General features: G+C 41.3%; 1 protein-coding gene across 1 annotated transcript; it reads right to left on the bottom strand.

The window, feature by feature from the left end:
- Positions 1–10,261: 10,261 nt before the first annotated feature.
- Positions 10,262–19,567, bottom strand: NMD3 (NMD3 ribosome export adaptor). Its single transcript, XM_075761628.1, has 15 exons — positions 19,456–19,567; positions 19,057–19,191; positions 18,529–18,625; positions 17,492–17,572; positions 16,983–17,111; positions 16,345–16,435; positions 16,086–16,164; positions 15,681–15,777; positions 15,296–15,413; positions 14,768–14,913; positions 13,983–14,095; positions 13,193–13,265; positions 12,578–12,684; positions 11,632–11,702; positions 10,262–11,174 (listed from the first exon to the last, which is right to left on the bottom strand). Exons 1-15 carry the CDS (start codon positions 19,497–19,499, stop codon positions 11,041–11,043), a joined length of 1,515 nt encoding a protein of 504 aa, XP_075617743.1. The 5' UTR covers positions 19,500–19,567; the 3' UTR covers positions 10,262–11,040.
- Positions 19,568–19,936: the final 369 nt, after the last annotated feature.

The raw sequence follows: 19,936 nt of genomic DNA, 5'->3' as shown, positions 1-19,936 counted from the left end.
AGAGTAGAAACAGGGCACATACAGGGCAACATAAATGCAACTTTGCCCTCACCCACCACAAACTGAGGGTTTTTTACATCTTTTGAGTGCAGAGATGCTCCTAGAATGTCCTCTCCTTCAAAAGAATAGGATGTTATTAGTAAGTGGCAATCAAATGACTTACGAAATGAGATTTGGGCATAGACCAAAAAAGTGAAGACACTAATTATGTTATTTGTCATCTTAACATGAGATCCAGTTACTTACCCAATTTATAATTAGAGGAAAACAGGATATAAGAATAGTTCATTCAGGAAAATGAGGGCAGCTGAGCTTAAACTTACAACTCTTTTGACAGTACCCAAGTAATCTCTAAGTCTGTAAAAAAAACCCAACCTTCTATGTAATGCTTTCAGATTAGAATCCAGTTGTGTGTTTTACTGAAGTAATACAATGGCTAAAGCAGTGAATAGCTTACATTTGCTCCTAGCAGCTTTCACGCTCGGTATGTATATTGCTGAAGAAGAGGGAAATGCAGTATTTTAGTTATCATCTCAATTACTAGACAATTTATGACGACAGTAATTTTGTTTCAAAACTGTTAGTCGATATAGCTTAGCTAAGTAAATGCAGTATTTTGCATTATACGTGCAGGAGAGACGTGCACATGCTGCGCCACATTCCTGAGAAGACAGCTTAGTGGTTGAGCAGCCCACCATAGCCGTGTCTACGTTACAGCAGAAGGCTCTACACACTCATCCAAAGTATCTGTGGATGTTAAGGAATGGGACAGGAGGCTGCAGAAGGAGGAACTCTTACCCTGGGCGTGTTTTTGTTTATTGCCGCCTTTCCCCGTCTCTCCAGCGCTGACCCACTTGGCGTTTGTTGTGGTTGCCTGAAGTGCCTCGGTGCCTCTTTTGCAACTGCCGGCGTGGGATGGTGTCTGCTGAGCTGCGCTGCTTGCACGCTGCGGTCCTTCGGCAGGGACAGGCTCCTGCGTGTCTGCTAGTGACAGCGACGCCACTGCAGCTCTTCGTGCCAGTCCGCAGCAGCAAAGATCCCAGCTCAGCTCTGTGAACCAGAGCTAGGAAAGCACGAAAAAGCAAAGAAGGAAACAAAGGGCCAAGTAGCAGTTGAACCCCGCTCCCAACTTCTTGATTAATTTCTTTTCCCTGCATGTCGCCAAGGCTCTCATCTACAGAACAGAATTTCAAATATTACATGCAAACTCCACCTTGCAATTTCAGTTTCAAAACACAAACCTGCTTGGGCAGGTTCCCTGCTGGAAGCCGCGCTCTGACCAGCAGCCCCAGGTGGTGAATGGATAGAATAAGGTCGTAGCTCCAGATTTGCTAATGTCAGGCCTGTGCTCACCTGGCAGGGTAAATTTGATCAAGGTGGTATAACTTGGTGTCTCTCAAACTAGCCATGAACTTGATAACAGCGTTTATCTCAGCTGTGGGAGAACACACGCTACCCAACGTGGAACAAAGGCTGCTGTAACAGCCTGCTTCGATGCTTTTCAAGATTTTTTTTTTAGCCAGCAGAGTTTGGGCCAGTGTGTACAGCCTGCACTGAGTGCCACAACATTTGTTTCTTAAACCTAGTGATGAGTGTTGCAAATCCTGATTTGCTATCGCATGGCTGAAGCGGAAGGTATTTCCAGAGGAATAGGAAATGGACTATTCCCAGCAACTCCTGCCTGCACACCCTTCTCTGAGGACACCTGCTCCGAGCTCAGTTCCCGGTGACATCTTGCTAGCAGTAGCAGCGTTTCCATCCCACTTCGCTGAAGTTCCTTGCACAACCCAATGCAAACAAAGGGGTGTTTTGGCCAAACGTTCCTGCAGAGACAGGCCAGCCGTCTGCAGACAATTCTGGCACAGAGTCACTCATACACACAGAGCCTATGTGAGTAGGAAGTTGGTTGTTAGAGACCGGGGTGGCTGCTTCATCTCCTAAATGTTGTCAGAGGATCTCGAGGATTCGAGAATCAAATCCTCAACGCCAATGCCTGCTGCACTAGATGATAGCTACTAATTCCACATGCCTGTTTTCCCCTGTCCGTGTGGGTTGAGCGTTTGGGCGTGTGTGCCCAGGAGAGGAGATGGTTGGTTGCAGCTGCTGTTTGCAGGGGTTTATTACCGATCAGACGCATAAACAAGAAGTGCTTGTTGCTCTCTCCTAGCTCTCTCCTAGCCCTGTTGACCACAGCGTACGCTTGCATATGCGATACGTGCTGCTTAGTCACTTTCTGTCAATAAAGGAATTAACTTTAGTATTTGCAAATGTGGAGTTAAACATGCAGTCTTAATTTGACCAAGTAAGTTTCTGACATAGAACCGACCTGGTACTCTAACGGCATTTCCACTCCCCGCTGTTGTGAATAGATCCAACTTCCCGGTCCATGCATTTACACAGGGGAAGTTTACGTCACTCTGGTGCTATACATTAAAAAGGAAAGTGCGGATGACACGGAGCACCATGCAGATCACTGTTTCACTGACTCATTAAAAGGAATCTCATATTTAAATTGCACAACTCACCAACGCTGGTTCAGCAAGAGTTGAAGCTAAAGAACAAAATAATAAATGTCTGCTAAAATAAAACTACTCATGCTGTTCGCTGTGAACTGTTTGATCTTTACAGCTATAACACGTAATGGCAGCTTCACAGCATCCTCATTATGAAGGTTTATTACTGTAGTAGTTTTATAGCTCATCTCTCATTAAACTATAATCTGTATTTTATCCATCCAAATAGTTTAAACTTCCTAAAGGCAACAAAGATGATGATTTTGCGCAGAACTTTACCTCCTCTGCTACTGATTACTTCTAACAGTTTTTGGAGGCCTAAGATAAGTTCATTCTCCTTGTTGTTACTTTATTGTTTTTGCTATACGACGTATGCATTTTGTCTATGCTACTACTTACATCTGAACATAATTTGAGTTCTTATCTTAGCTACTCATTATCTGACTTGAAAATCCTGTTTCTAAGGTGAACTTGTCAGCACTTAATAACCTCTGCATCCCGCAGAAGGTATTCATTTCATCTTGCATGTATTTGTTTAGAACAACGTTCAGTTTACAGCAGATCTGTTTCCCTTTCCAAAGCTGACCTTAAATTACTCAGTCCTGCTCAGCTGAAACTGCCTGCTTAACTTTCCTGCTCAGCTGAAACTACTTCACGCAAGAGCTTAGCTTAGTTGTCTTTGTTACAGAAAATGACTTCTACCTATTTGGTGACATTTCCAGTATACAGTGTAAATACCATATAGAATAGCATTTACACAGACAGTTTTCTAGATTTTTTTCAGACGAACAAAGGTAAGAATTTGAAATGGCGAATGTTTGTGAGCAGCCCAGGGCTTTGCCTCTTTTCCTCTCTGCATCACTTCTTCAAACGGATGTATCTGCAAAGGCAAGAGTTAACACTATGTGTAACAGGATCATTCCTGGTGTAGTTTGAAGGCTATGGGAAATGCACGTAAGAATATTGTCCCTGTTCCAGCTTAGATACTTAATACGTGGTCCATAATATCATAATGCAGGTTTTCCACTATTTATTTGCTGTTTAAAACCAGAGGCACGGGGGCTCCTAAAGTTTACCAGAGATTTATTGTAGGTACGTCACTGAACAGAGGGCGGCAGCGGAGCAGCTCAGTGTTCGTCTCCCACTCGTCCCGCAGGAGTTCAGGAGTTCTCTTTGCCAGCTGGGTCTGCACAGACCTTAAAAAGAGGAGAGAGACCCAGCAGGCTAATGGCCACGGCATTCCTGTAGGACAGACGGGACTCAAACACCGCTGCCTGTTGATGCGCATAGACTGGTTTCCATCGCGCATTCGGTAAGTGAGTTTGTGACCCACCTCACGGAGCAGCTTGGGGTTCAGGGCACCTGGCACCCATTTCACAGGAGATGTGATGGCGTTCCCAGGGACAGGAAGAATTTGTATCCAAAGCTCTCACCTTCCAAGGCATTTCAGGCAAAAGGACTGCACCAGCCTCTTACCCCCCAGCCCTATAACTGGTGCGTAGCTTCCTATCTACAGATCTGGCACAGCTCCCCTGAGGGGCCCGATTAAAACACCCGGTCCTCACCTAGTTAACTTCAAATAAAACCCCCAGAGTATTCATATCCTGTAACAACCTTTTCCATTTGGAAGACTTCTCTGAAGATACCCGGGGCTGCTTTCACTTTCACATCGATGCACGGCTAATGTCTCTGCATAATGAAGTGATGCATTAAAGGCCATTAACACTTGAACTTGACTTTCAATTTTTTTTTTTTTTAATTAGACTAGAAACCTAGGTTAAAAGAATGCTATTAAGATTAAATAATCTTGTATGTATCTCATATGCTGTCAGACTGCAGGGAGTTGTGTATGATCTCAACTGCATCAGATATTACCAACCTATTGTTTGGTGGTGTAATACAGGGCTGGAAGTTTCTTACTGTCCGCTGTCAGTGACACCTATAGAAGATTTATGTCTATATTACTGGAAGTGATATTAAAAAGTCAAATCAAACTTAGAGAAAACCTGGAGTAGCTATGAATAGCCAAACTTTAACAAGTGTTTTAACTCAGGCTGACCTCGTTACAGAGCAAGAAAGCCGCAGCAGTAGGAACCCTTCCAAGAGACTGTGTCGGGCTGAAGATCACAGGCTTTGGGAAAGAGCAAATTCAGGCAAGGAGGAAACCGCGCTGAACGACTGAGCTATATATGGAGCTCAGAGGCTGCCAAGGTTAAACAGCAGCTGTCTCAGCATTGTCACAATTTGGATCGAAGAGAATTCCTTTTCAATCCTACTTGGAGCGTACACATCCTTTTGCTGGATTTGAGTCCTGGGCAATACCAGCCACCTGCTAGACTGGGGAGTTTAGCACACGGGTATGGAAACACGGAAGCCCAGGGATTCTGGGGGGGCTGAGGAGCAGCTGCCTCCGAGAGCCAGCTGGAAGAGCAGCCTGAGTGCGACTGCTCTCATCGGAGCTCGTACGAGCACTTCCACCAGGCTGGCTCCAGCATCTCCTTTCTCAGCGTGCCAGCTCCTGCAAATCCACTGTTGTGGGACTAACTCTGTGTCTGCTGGGTTGGGAACCTGCGCGCCCACCTCTGAGCAAGGCTTCCGTCAGGGAATCTCGGATCTAGGCAGCGCAACGCAAAGTGCTTCAACACCTCTGCTCTTCGGGGGATTGAGGGCTCCTACAGGACCCGATTCTGGCTTAGTCTCAAGATGATCATTCACCTTTTAAGGAAAAGTCTAAAACAAACCTAGAGCCTCAAACAACAACTTTGAGACTTTTCTGTGGCATTCATACTAGCTTAAATACGTCAAGCTTTCATACGTTAGCATGAATTCATTTCCGCAGAGGTATGGGTGAAAAACTCCAGCCCTTTCTATCTCAGATCTGCCCTACAAAAAGGTATGAAGTAACAAAGACTTACCTTAACAACAAAGGTGTTAATCTAATCGTTACAGCCCATACAGCATGAAGTCTCATCATGCTAAGTAGTATACAAACAACCTGCCAAATAATTTACAGCTTAAATAGTTTCCTTCTATCTTAGAAAGCTTGTCACTGAGCATGGATTACTTTAAAATAGTCTATCAAGTCCTTTCAGTCCTTGGTGCGTCTGAATGTTTTCTTAGTTGATGTGAAAAGGTATATTAGTTGTGGATTTGTGTCATACATAATAGTTTCATTTTATAAAGCTGAATATTCAAATTACACAAAGGCACTTTTCTTTCTCAATCATTTTTCCAACATGGAACTGAGATCCTGACAAGTTTTAAGCTTCATCTCCTGTTTCATAGGCGTCTTAACCAGATTCCCATCCTAAGCTTACGATGAAGGTGACGTACAGAAAACGTCAGTAAATTCTGAATAATATTCTTCACTGGACGATGATGTTCTGGAACAAGCTGTAGCAAACATTGCCAAAACCCCTCTGAAACCCAACACACGAGTCTCACCCCTATATTTAACTGTTCTGGGAGAATGCAGCTAAAATAAGTGGCCTTAGCAAAGTGTAAGCGGAGGTGAATCTGCCGGCAGGAGGAGCAGATTGCCTAGAATAAGTCCTTTAACATAAAGATCAAAGCAGTTTTTGTCTTACTTTTCCTTAGGTTGGTGTTATGTTATTTTATACTTAAATGAAAATATTAAGAACTACATTGGCATAAACAAGTTTTTCCGGATTTACAGCCATCTTTTCTTTCATCAGCTGAACAGACTGCTGTTGGGGCCCTCACCATGAAGGAATAGTGACATCAGGTGGACGACCACATTAATCACAGGCACACCTCCATTTTTCTATGGTAACTTCTACAGAAGAACGGGCAAGTGCCCGCCGCTGCGGATGCCTCCTGACCAAAGCGAGACCTGTGCCTCCACCGAGACGCTGCTGCGTTCCAAACAACGTGTATTTGGCCATTCCTAGAAAGATCCTTATGACACACCCAGCACTTTGTGTTCCATCTTCAGCACGGTTCAGTTACAAAAAGAAAAATGAGTTTGTCCAACAGTACTTACCCACATCAGATTCTCAGCAAATGGATAAAAAAAATTAATCTTTTTTCAAAGCGGTCTGAGAGGATGAACGCTACTTATATGCATAGGCTTTCCCAAACCATGTGCCCTGTTTGGAAATGGTGTGATCGGCTCACTGTTTCCTTCCTCCACTCTGCCATAACTGCGGCACCCGGACAGGAGGAGAGGCTGAGCGGGCCAGGATTCTTCAGCTCGGGGAAGAGATGCCTCCGTGGGATTGTATCCATCTGTCCTGATGGGAGACAGCAAACGAGATGGAGCCAGGCTCTTAGGACGTTCCCCCTAGCCAAAACCCAACCACCCAAACACCAGAAGCAACCACTAGTCTAACTTCTTTAAGGAAAAAATTATGACATGACGTTCCCCTGTAATTCCCTATGTTTAAGCTACTTCTAAAAGAGACTAAAAGAATGTTGATTCTATTAAAACTCTCCACCAGATCAGTATCTCAATGACAACTGGCACGTACTCTATTCCTCAGCTTGTAATTTCCCCCAATCAGCACAGAAATGGTCCTTTTAATACAACTAGTGTCAGTTCTCCCACATAACTTTAACAGTATTTTCCAGTAAATATTTCACCTGAACAATTTCCACCTGAACCATATTTGGGAACTCGTGTAGTTACGTAAAGAAATTCTACTAACAGATTTTTGAAGCAGTTAAAGGTGAAATCTTCATCCATAAGCTTTTCATCAATATAGAACAAGACTCTGTGTTTTTCTATAGAAAAAAGTTCAAAAAGTAGTGCTGGCAAATCCAAACCACCCCCTTCCGTGTATTTGTTTCACTCAATCATCCAGCTTTTGTGCTGTAAGGTTTGACTTATACAACATGACATTCTCCTTTACCATTTTCTGAGCAAAACTTTCATACAGTTAATACAAAGTTCTGGACAGCTTCTCCCATGACAAATGATTTTTTTTTTTTTTTTTTTTGATAGAAGAACTTCACATTTCAATAAAATGATCTAGAATCGCAGGAATACATCAAGTGCTCACAGGCGCTACTGCACTGCTACTACTGTTGTGAAGAAGTGATTCACTATTAACCAAAACAGAAATTCACCATTAAACCCCCCCAAAGTTTAGATCTAGTTGCATTTTCTGTCTCCTTTCTTCCCCCAGCAATTCACTGGGGAGTAAAATAAGTGAAACTCCCTTCGCTTAAGTAACTATTGCTTCCCACCGTTCCCAGCCAGGGAAGCTAGAGTGACAGGGCTGGGAGGCTGTACGAAGCCATACTCGGTTTCTCACTGTAAAAGCCTTGCTTCTGAAAGCACAAAATGTTGGCTGCTTTGAAGGACAAACTTCTCTGCTGAAACAGAATCTCATCAGCTGGCTGCACTATCTTTTTTTTTTTTTAGTACTTTAAAAAGTATTCTTTCTGTTTAGTCTTACTACCACCTTACTATGTGTGGCAAGTACATGTCAAACTTAGCCATCACATAACTACTTCAGACAACCCTTTTCCACCTGCGTTCCTGTTCATAAATTACTACACATACTACTACTGCTTGGTACTTGGCAATCACACATGCTCTGTGCCAATCTGATACGCACGCACGTGCGTATATTCACATCTCAAAAGCCACCCTCTCCTCCCTAAGCAAACTAGTGGGACATTACGCTTCAACTCTTCTGATTCACAATTTGTCAAAATCTGGGCGCAAATTAATCGTTAAGCAGTTATGACTTAAAATCCTGAAGCAACTTCTGTATGTATGGCAGAAGAGGAGCTTTAAGCTGTGGCTCAATCCACAAGTATTTTCAGAAAGAGACGCAGTAAGCGTCAGCCTTTCATCTGTTGTGGATTAAGTCTCTTTTGTCAAATTAGCGTCATTTCTCCAGCGCCAGCGAGAAGACCTCGGCAAACATTTCATTTGCTGATATGCCACCTACACCTCTTTTGGCTCCCAACTGTTTAAATGTTAAAGGGACACTGTAAACTCCAGAACCTAAAATGAGACCTAACTTTGGTTTCAAGTACACACAGCTCAGGCACTCATTGGAGAGCTGTTACTATGTGTTACCAGCTAGCAAACAAATGCACAAAAAGCCAAGCAATATACTTAGATTTATGACTTGTTTGCCTAACATCCGTAGCATGAGATCTTTCCAGACAAGGCTCTTGCTGAAAGATGCTTGCAACCTAATACAGACTGGCAACAGACCGTGGAAGGGAAAGGAAGAGGGACATCTCCAGTAACAAACAGGACGACGGACGAGACAGCAATACGTCTGACGTTGCTGAGAGACACTATGAAGGAAAACATGAGAGAGGAAGGAAAAGGGTTGATCAAAACAGCACAGTTTTAAACAGGCCTTTTATTAGAACCCCCCATCATCTGCCAGCAACACAGAGCTTATGACTAAAGTATTCAGGATAAAGGCTTGATCATTTCTGTCAGAAAAATCACAACTCAAGCCACGTCTCATCCACACACAAAACGCATTCATGGCTACACAGTTTACACATTAAAGTTCTTCAATTTCCACAGCTTTGACCTCATGGTTGCTAGAACTGAGTGTATCTACATCTCCTCAACGCTACTGGCAGGTGTAGCTACGGTAAAACGTGTAATAAAAAGTTTTTATTGTAGTGGTAATTCAGGTTAGCTATGCAGCTGCATTCTCAAGAATATTTAAGCCCAGTTTTCTGCCTTCCCTATACTGAACTAAATTATGGTCATGAGATAAATTGCACCTTTAGTTCTCAGCAGCTTTATAGATTTCTCTTAACTGCTCTTCTACATAGTAAAAAAATATGACAAAGCTCCCGAGAGTGGAAGCGGAGAGGTTAGTGTGACACAAATACACAGTAAAAGGTGGCACTAAGGGACAGCTGAGCTGCTAACAATGCCGACAGACGGCTTAGCTTCCCTACATCCAAACTGCCTTTCCAAACTTCCATTTTCCCCCCTTGACAAATGGATGATTACAGGACCCTGAAACAGAGTAACAAAAAAATGTATGAGCAATAGGTAACTAAACCTAGCTCTGCCTTTTACAATCAGAAATACTTTTGCTGCCTTTGGCATCTTGCCTGGGCCCAGACAGTAAGCCTGAAATCCAGCAGATTCACACGTGTTCACAAACACTTACTCAAAAGCCAACACTTAAAGAATAAAGCAAAAGTTTTGTTCACCTGGCAGGGGGTTGAACACTGAAAACTCCTTGATCAGTTCTTAACTTTTCCTTGAGGCCTTGGAAAGCTGTCAAGTACAGTGACACAGAGAAAAGTGCTCCAGACACCTCCTCAGCTGATACTACAGAGAAACAGTGAATTTTCAGCCCTGTGTATTTCTCTTACAAGCAGTAACAAACTACACCAGGTGCTCTCATTTGAGCTGTACAGATCCTTGACAGAGGAATCATCAATACCCTACTCAATGAGTCCTACACATCTCTGGGTTTTTTTTTTTCACCTTTATAGTATTTCCCTCCTTCTCATATGCCAGTTATCTGGCAACATTTATTTCGTGAAGTTAAAAAATGCAGTTGCAAAACCTCTCTTGCTATGCTACACTTCCGTATTTATACTGAGTTAAATCAAATGTATATTCACATAAACTTTTAGTAAATTTTTTGTTGAACCACCTTTGTGCAGTAAAGGGAATTAAACCCAGATGAATATAATTAAGTCCTCCTACACCACTTATGTCCTCTTTGGGGTTGCAGCAGAGTGAAATTGATTTTGAAGTTAAATAAAAAATGATGGACCAAAAATACCTGTATAGTTTTTTAATAGTTCATACCTGGTGTATTAATTAGACATTATGCATATTGCTTTTAATCCACTGATAGAGGCATGTACAATATTCATTATACTTAACAGATGTTTCCAATCTTTCTGATCAAGGGCTGCGTCTTCAACTGATTTACAGGAAAGGTGGATTTTTTTTTGTGTAAACATGTATATTTGGAGTTCCCTTACCAAAGGAACAGAAGATATATTCTCAAGCTTCCCAAAAATACTGTTGTATGGAATAATCTAACAATTTCATCAATGGCTTCAAACCATTGTACCGAAAAGATTAAGTCAGTAAAAAACCTTCCCATGTGAAGAAGTGAAAGCAATAACCAGTAGGTAGGTACTCTACCTATGACTACGACTCTAGCAAACTAGAATAAAATCTCTCCCTCTTGGCGTCCTTCCTTCTCAGTTGTCTTCAGCACAAGACAATGATTACTCCCAATGGATAACCCTGAAGTTAAATCAAGTCAGCTGGTCTTCACGCTGCAGAAGCTGCAAGGAGAGAGCACTCAGGGATGGGAGGAACTCATGGAACTGATATTGTAATGCTTGCACCAGAAATTTAAGGTTAATTGCTGATTCTCTAGAAGATTATACATAAAGTATTAATTTGGGACCATTATTTAGGGGTATAGTGGTAGTTATCACATTACTTTTCATGTTCATGTGATCAGTTTGTAATGTTTACTTATGTTTTGGGCACTTCTTCATCACCAAGGGAATATTTATTGCATTGACTAATGCACTATTCTTATTCTGTCATCATATTTGCTCCCTCTCCACCAGTGGCATCCTGGGAAATATGGAGATCCTCTAGCATTTCAGCCAGACTGATTCGTGGAGGACCATCATCATCTGTGTCGCTCTCCACTGGAATATCCGCATCTAAAAATGCATAGAAAAAAACCAACAAACAGCTAAGCAAAGAAAACCAACCCCAAACCCCCTGACCAACCCCAGGAAGGAAGGGGAAAAAAAACCAAATGAAAAACCCCCAAAACAACCAACAAACCACAAAACCAACAGATAAACACATCCTTCCTAAAACCCAACAATCCCATGGCAATTGCCCTCATGGAAGACACTGAATTATCTATCAAATCCTTCAATCAGCAGAGGTTTTGAGTGCAAAGAAAATACACTCTCTCACGTTAAATGCAAGCAAACAAACCCCATCAACATCCATTCAGTGCATGTGAAATATGTTGAAGCTATTACATTACAGCACTTCTCTAGGCAGGAGTAGTTCAAAGAATCCAAATACAGAACTTCAGTAAAAATATTTTCAACCCCAATACTCATGATCTAGTTACATGCAATTAAATGGTTAAAAAAGCCTTACTTCTGTAAATGTTGACATTCTTCCTTATGGCTTCATCTTCTTCCAGATCTTCAAGGAAGTCCTGGTATTGTCTATAAAAGATGCTTAATGTATTTACTCACTCCTCCTTTGGATTTATGCAAATTGATAAAACAAAATAAAATCAAAGAAACAAAGCCCCAAGGAAGGACTGCAGTCCACGGTCCTTCAGATGCGCCTTCTGATAGCACTCTACATTTCCTACTCATTCTTTCTGCTTTTTTTAATTAGCACCTATTAGTTAGTTTCCAAAGAATTTAATTTTTCCCTGTTTAATTGCCTCATTTTTTCTACTCAGTTATTTCATTATTTCGTTCATTATTTAGAATCTGCTGTTGTTGTATCAACTTTGTCACTAAACAAACCAGTGACAAGCATGTTCACAAGTGTTCCTTCAGCTAGACAGACACCAACTGTAAGCTGCGGACACAATGTTTCCGGTATTACTCACTTGTCTGGTGATTTAAGCATTTCTTGGGGGGGGGGGGAAGAAAGAAGATAGTTTGTATATTTTGCAACAGCAAATCTGAAAAACCTGCAGTGTTATCTTTAAGATTTCAGGATTTAGTCTGTTTCAACAACTCCCGCAGCCCTTTGTCCTCAGTATCCGTGTTCCCTGAAAATTTAGCAGTGAAGGTGGGATAAGCCTAAGTAAGGTGCACATGCTTAAAGCACTTCGTGCACCAGGGAAGGGTGAAAAACACAAGAGATACTGCTCTTCAGAGAACACCGATACCAACCTGTCCTATGAGCCTGCATTATGCTCAAACAGAACCAGCAACGTTTGCTTGTGGCCTTTAACAATCAGCACATCAGCTTAGGCATCACACTGGGTTTATCCTCAGCAGAAACTGAGAAATGTTATTTCTAGAGTTGGCACAATATCCTAGGTAGGAGGGACTAAAAAGCTTCATGGCAGATACTGAACCTTTCATCATCTGTATCCATGCCTTCTCTGTCCCTTTCTAGCTCTTTCAGCTTCCAGTTTCTGCGACGCTGGCGTTTGGTACGGTCATAGCTCTTCTTAATTAATACCTGCAGTGAAAACCAGCAAGCATTTACACATACACACCTTCAATATTACTGATAATGCTCTTTCAAAATCCAAAACAATACCCAAGTCTAGACTTGGGCAACCGTAAAATCAGCTGAACAAATGGTAGAGTCTGTCCCACGCTCAGAAGTTTTATACAGAATTTATATAGCATTTGTCAATTCAAAAGTTTCCAAACACTTTGGATTATGTCCTGAAGAGGCATATGCACACTGGAGTTGTAATACAGTTTTCACCACACAGTGCATGGTAATTTGAATAAAACCAAAAAGAGTAAGGTAAGTTAAAGTAAATGTATTATTTAACCACCGCTCACAAATTTAAGTAGTCACAAATTAATTCTCAAAATTAGATGCTATTCAAATTTCAGTATTAATATCTCCTCTTCCTTTGGCACTACAGAACTAGTGAGTATTCATTATCAAATCATATTCCCTAATACCCCTGGGTAATGCAGAGAACTTTGTACAGAGAAGAAAACAGTCTTACCACATCAGGAATATTGTGTGGGTTCATCTTGTTCGCAAACTCGTCATTTAAGTTGCAGTTCGCCAAGTCAAATCTAAAATGAAAACAGGTATTTTATCCTACCCTTCTGTGTACGTCTACAAAAATCGAACTCAATGTGTCATGTTTGTATTAAAGGGCAGCATAGTCTAAGTTACAGCTCCTAAGAAAGATAAATGTTTCCACATGAACTACAGAGCAAGTCAAAAAATCCCCATCGATACACAGCCGTCATACTATGAGGAACACTTAGAAGCTGCTGTTCCCAAATTCTTTTCAGTAGCACCCCCCAGCCTCCTGAACCCAAAGAGCAATATCCACTGAGGTTCTGCTGGGCTTACAACAGCTCCAACAACAGTCATGTTTAAGCCTGTTTGAGAATCACCTCATTTGCCTAATCTTACAAAAATTTCCCATTTGTCATTGCTGCATACGATACTCACTGTCAAACAAACAGATCTTGCCTAGTATTTTAAAAATCCCTCCCACCTATTTTTGTCTAAATTGTTACACCAATCTGCACTCTAAATCAATACTTCAGCTATCTTATTACTAACAGTCCGTTTCACAAGATGACTTCTGCTAGAAAAAAAGATTTCCTGCATTAGGACCATCTCTTCATGGCCAAAATGAAAGATTCTGTCCCTTTTGCTGATTTCATTTAGAAATCAGAACAGTTCAAAACTTTCTTCCTAATACACAAGCCTGTAGAGAATCCAGGGAATTCAGTCATTAAGTAATCATTTAATAAAATCCAAGAACCAGAACAGACCCCAAGACAAGGTCGCCGGGATTCAGAATGTGCCCCAAGTGAGTGCAGCAGAAATACTGATGATCTGTATTCAACTCCGAGGTTTTCCGTACCCAGGCTTCAGCTAGCGTGTGCTTGAGGAATGAAAAATAAAACACTTGCAATCAAATGCGGCTTAACTTGCTGTGCTATTAGAACATTTGCACTGCTATATTACTGGTTTAAGTTACATTTGTAATTAAATTTGTATTTCTACATCAAGCATGCAATGTATTGCTTGCTACTCCTCATTTCTCATCTTTGGGAAAGTGAGGAAATGGACACTTTTCACAAGAATTCCACCAAGGCAGTTTCTATAACTAGACAGGTTTTTTGCTGTTTGTTGATTTTTTTTTTTTAACTTCATAATTTTCAACCACATATAGCTTTTGACTAGGAAGAAAATGTTTGGTCCCAATTCACTAATTCTGATTAAAAAGAAATACTTCTATACTTCAACAAAAACAATTTAGTAATTGAAGAGTTGCAAAGCTAATATAAAATAATTTCAATAATGATAGTGACAAGTAGAGTTTAAACTCTTCAACAGAAAAGAATTTGAAAGTGGAATTCACATAACGCCTGTGCAATTTCCAAACCAAAACACTGTCCACATCCTCCTGAGAAGAGCTTTTGCCAGTGGCAAGACACAGAAAATACTTCTGACTTTGCAAGGCAGAATGATTCAAGACAGAAGTGCAGCTGAGCAGGGGAGGGAGGGGATAGGAAGGCCGAAAACACTGAATCAAATAGAGAGGAACTCTTACCTTGTTTGATCTTGCCCCTGCACCTGCACCTTTTTTCCTTTCCTGAACCCTGCTGATATCCATAATGATAAATTCCTCTAGTTGTTTGGGGTGGAACAAGCTATTGAAAGGGTGGCGCCAGTAGGTATTGGCATCGATTTCAGCAACTGGAAAAAAAAACCACCAGCATGAGCAATCATAAGGGAGAGAATTTCTTGCGAAGAAATTAAAAGGAAAACAAACCATTAGCCAAAATTAAGGCAACTGCTAAACATATTTTGTTCAAGTTTGTTATTGTAACACAAGTATTTAGGACATGACCCATATTGCAAACTCATGCTACAAGAACATAGGATACTACGGAAATCAAGCTTAGAGAACTATGTCTTAGTTCGGTATTAAATTTCTACATCAGTGATTGTACAGATACATTTAGAACATTAAGGTCTAAAAAGACAGGATTTCATGAAAACAAATGAACAAACAAAATAATTGTGCCAACAAAAAAATCAGATGCTGCCATAGTGCAGAAAAGAGCCCCTAACTTACTCTGCAGAGTGCTAGGATCGATGAGGTGGATGGTACTTGTCACTCTAATGCACACGCAGATCTGGCTCATGTTACCAAGACTCTGCGCCAGTTTTGGTGACAGACATACAACATTGTCCTGCATACAAACAGAAAATAATTTACACTCATATTTCCTTAATTTTTAACCAAGGCTTTATAGATATCTGAAATAGATTCTTAAACTTTATATTTTCAGTTCTCCACCCAGTAACTTCCTCCAGATAGCTGCCATCTGCACTTTCCATGCTTTCTGGGGAGCAGAACCCTCCATTCCCCAAATACACCATAAATCTGGCCTCCATCACCAAAACCAAACTCCACCCACTTCATACAATACACTGCAGATGAAATAGAGAGAAGCTACCTTGCATATTGGAACAATTTCCACAGAGAAAGTGCTTTTGTAGTTGTAGACATTACTATGAATATCATGTGAGATCAAACGCTGGGATGATTTTGATCTATAAAACATGAAAGATAGAGCCTTCAGGCAGCAAAAGGACATTACTTGAAACAGGAGATAATCAGCAATGAAAGTATATAGCTATGTGCTACAAATGCAATAATTAAGGAAATAGAAAAATGCACGAGGGTTAGCTTTACAACAGCTAAGTGGAAAACATGGGACTTCTGCAGAAAGGATTTTGTCTGTTTTAACTAGAATACAGGCTCCTTACACTTTCACTTACAAAACTCTTTAAAAGCAAAGGATAAAAGACATTTCCCAAAAGCTTTTGGGTATTCAAGGTAATGAACGTAAATGATATACCTAGATGGAACCGTACACTGAAGAAAGTCAACCATCTTCTGGGCCTGTTGCTTTGAAGAATAATAAAAATCCAGGCCATCTTAAAGAAAAGAAAGCTTGATGAACATATCTATTTCAAGCAGTATGGTTTTTTTTCAAATACAATATATAGGCTAAGTAATCTGCTGCTTATTTGCACATAGCTATTGGCACAAGCACTCTTCTATTATAAAACAGGTTAGTCTATTCTACCTCAAAACTAACAAGCCACCTCAGTTACCATGGATTTCTTTGATGCGAAGTGTATTTTGATGAAGCCTGTGTTTTAAAATCAGCTGCTCCAAATAGTAGAAAGTCTTCTTGTGTAGAGTCTAAACCCAAACATAAAATTATCAAGGTTATTTAACTGTCTAGTGCAAATGCAGTATCTCTAAAGAATAAACATTTATATGAAGAGATCATCTAGAGAAGGAACAGTCCAAAGTCTGTTGCAAGTAACCAAAGAGATTTCACAGATGTGCTCCATCTACATCAAATTATTTAAAGTTTCTGTTTCTCATTTTTGTGTAACTGGTTGCTAAAGATACCATTTTCTTTAAAGAAGATTTAAATATTTATAAACAATCTGTCCCACTGTTTCTAACACTGCCTTATAATATAGAAGAATATTCAGTAATTCACACAAGATCCTCCTGCCAGCCATCATTTCAAAAGAATATACTAATAATACCGGACAGCAGAGAGAAAGTTTTTCTAAACCAAAATCAGTAATAAAAAAAAAAAGTGAACACAAACTGTATTAGTGTGGCAGTGTGCAAGTGTGAGTACATCTTCTTCTGAGAAAATAAAAAAAATCATCCAAAGGTTTTCTGCCCGATTGTTCTGCCACGAACAAATGAAAGTTCAGTTTGCTTCTACCTTTTGTCTGACTTGCACTACAGCCTTCCAGAAATCCTTAGCTTCAATCCTATGACAGTCTTCACACATTTGAGACTGAACTATATATTCCACCACAAACACTTGCTCAAGAACTGCTCCATTTATCACCTGCAAAACAAAAGTTTAAAAGGTTTCCTCATTAGTCCTGTCAAGACAAAAAGCAAGTTTACCACAGCATTCTGAAATAACTTCCATACTATACTATGTGACAGATGGCTACATTTGGGTCACAAACATTAGTAGTATTTTCCCAACTTTACTGGAACCGACAACAACCTGCTTCAAACTGTGATGAATGGCACTTTAATGACAAAATTTAGGCAGGATGAAATCAACATTCTTTCAAGGTAAGCCAGTAAACAGATGCTGGATTTTACCGAAGAGAACCACTTCTCTAAAACGTAATAATAATAATAAAAAAATAAAATCATACTATATGCCTTTAAAGCTTTAAAAAAGCTACTCGCAGAGTACTATCCCCCAGCTACCTCTTTCTGAACAGTCAGTTTCAGCTTCAGCCTCTTAGAATGTGGTTCGGTCCAAATAAAGCCTGCATCAATCAGCCGGACCTGCCAGTGGGAAAGACAAGAACTGAGCTACTGCCAGCAGTTGTACTAGTATGTGGGTTAAAAACATGCACCTCTAACTACCAGAAAATACAAGCTTATGGTATAGTTCATTGTTCCTCAACCAACTGAGGAAGTGAACAACCTTAATTAAAAACATATGTATCAGTATACACCAGAATAATTGAATATATTATTCAACACTATCTCTGGATGCCATGTAATGAAGAATCTGGACAGTATAATGGTTTCCTCAGGACTTAAAAGCCAATTTAATCTCTAAAATGAAGAACATGCAAATTTACTGCAGCAAAAGATCTTTTGTATATTAAGCACTAACTATTGAGCAAGAAGCTCAATAAGGCAATCTAATTCAAACCTTCATGACTGCGGTAACAAAACAACTTTTTTGCCTAAAACACTATCTCAGGCTTTTTCCTCTGGCAAGATTCTGAACCTAAGCAATATTTTATTTACCTTAAACATGTGACTTTCAATTCAATCTGTAGAGAGACCTCTTTCATATTGTCATAAACCAGTCAGAACAAGTACTGTGTAAACAGTTTTAAAAATGTATAAAAAGAAAACTATAAAATTAAGGTGCATTAAAAACATGCTAGCTTCCCTCAGTTAATTACGCTCAACTCCCATCTATACAATAACAACCGTGCAGTACAACCATATGCTTTGAAGTCACAAAATTGCACTGCGGTAGCTTCCTCAGTATGCTTGGAAATGTTTTGTTAGAGCCTGTCTTTACCTAATCCTCCAAAATTCTAGTAGAGAGTTATTGGAGATAAGATTGCCATTCTCTATAGTTAATATAAATCAGCTGATAAGCTCTATACAAGTACAAACAGCTGCTCTGGGAGGATCAAACCCTACATAAGTCAGCTAGACTTCATTTTATGCAATACCAACAGACATGCTAAGAAATACCAACAGAGTTAGCTACTCACCTTGCTCAGCGAAGCTTTGATTTTTTTCAGACACAAAGCGAGAAGCTCTCTTGACTCTAAGGCACACTGAATCCAGGTTCCTGGAGGCTGCAAATACCTATGATACAGGATGCATTTCACAGCATGTTGGAGCTGCTTCAGCAAATTAAATCACTCAGGAGATGAGCAGTTATTCCCCAAGCTTTTAGTTTTAATATCAACTATGCAGCTACAACTTTTGCCCCCCAAAGTATTAAGATTCATGCATTCCAAGTGCATTCACACTTTTACTGTCATCCTTACCAATTTGCCCGCTTTTTTTTCTTTCAAGGACCATAAACTCAGTCATTTAATTTTCCAGACCCTACATACCGACACCTTTCTCCTTCCACAAGTAAAAAAACGCAGGAATGCGCTGGAAAATCCTAACAGACCTGATGAAAACACGCAGAGCTGGCCTATGCTTTAGCGACCATGCTTAGCAGGCCCATTCCCCCCCTGAGGAGCGGGTTTTGCCCGGAGGAGAGGGAGTGGGGCCCGGCTGCCCACCTTTCGCACTGCTTGCAGAAGTGGAGGGTGCCCTGCTTGGGGATGCCCTCGGTGATGTCCACCTGCGCCCGCAGACACCCCACGCACATGTTGGCCGGGTTGGGCGGGATGGGCACGCCACACTGGCAGCAGAGGCTGGAACACAGGGAGAAAAAGTCACAAACAGCAGCCCTGCCCTCAGAGGTGACAACTACGGGGACCGAAGGGACGCGTAGGGTTTATTTACTTATTTATTGTAAGAAAAGTTGTGGCCCAAGAGAGCCACCCCCTGCCCCGCTTTATGGCCACCCGGGTACCTCCCCCACCGCGGCAACAGCGCGCCCTGAGGCGAGGCCCGGCCGGCGGAGCCCCGCCACCACCGGCATCCCCCGGAGCCCGGCCACCGCCGCCACCGCTTACATATTGCCCTGGGTGGGGGCCGCCGGTCCCGTCATGTACTCCATGGCTGCGGCGACCCACGCTGCCCCGCTTTCCGGGCGTGAGAGGAAGGGGAGGAGGGCCGCGCTCCCGCGAGAGGCCGGCCGAGAGTGAGGGAGGGAGGGCGGCGGGAGCCGCCATCTTGTGGTTCCTGCCGGCGCGTGGCCGTCGCTTGCGAATAATGTTGTAATTAATGATTCTTTGAAACATTAATTCATTTTCCTTTGAAAATCATGGGATTTGATCCATGCATCTTCCTTCCCCGCGGGGCGAGCCCGTGCTGTTGTTGCAACAAATGGCAGTAGAGTACAACTGCCCGGCTTTCTGTATTCCTCCTGTAGCTGTTAGATTTATTTCTTAATATAGAGAGGTTTTTCATGGAAATGTACTGCATTCATTTATTAGCATAGGGACAGATCTGACAGGTATTGCAGATCTGCAAATCCTGAAATCGGTATGAACT

This window comes from Balearica regulorum, chromosome 9 (genome assembly GCF_011004875.1).
Source record: "Balearica regulorum gibbericeps isolate bBalReg1 chromosome 9, bBalReg1.pri, whole genome shotgun sequence".
NCBI lineage: Eukaryota > Metazoa > Chordata > Aves > Gruiformes > Gruidae > Balearica > Balearica regulorum.
Note: the sequence above shows the minus strand (reverse complement) of the source record. Positions and strands in the feature narration are given on the sequence as shown.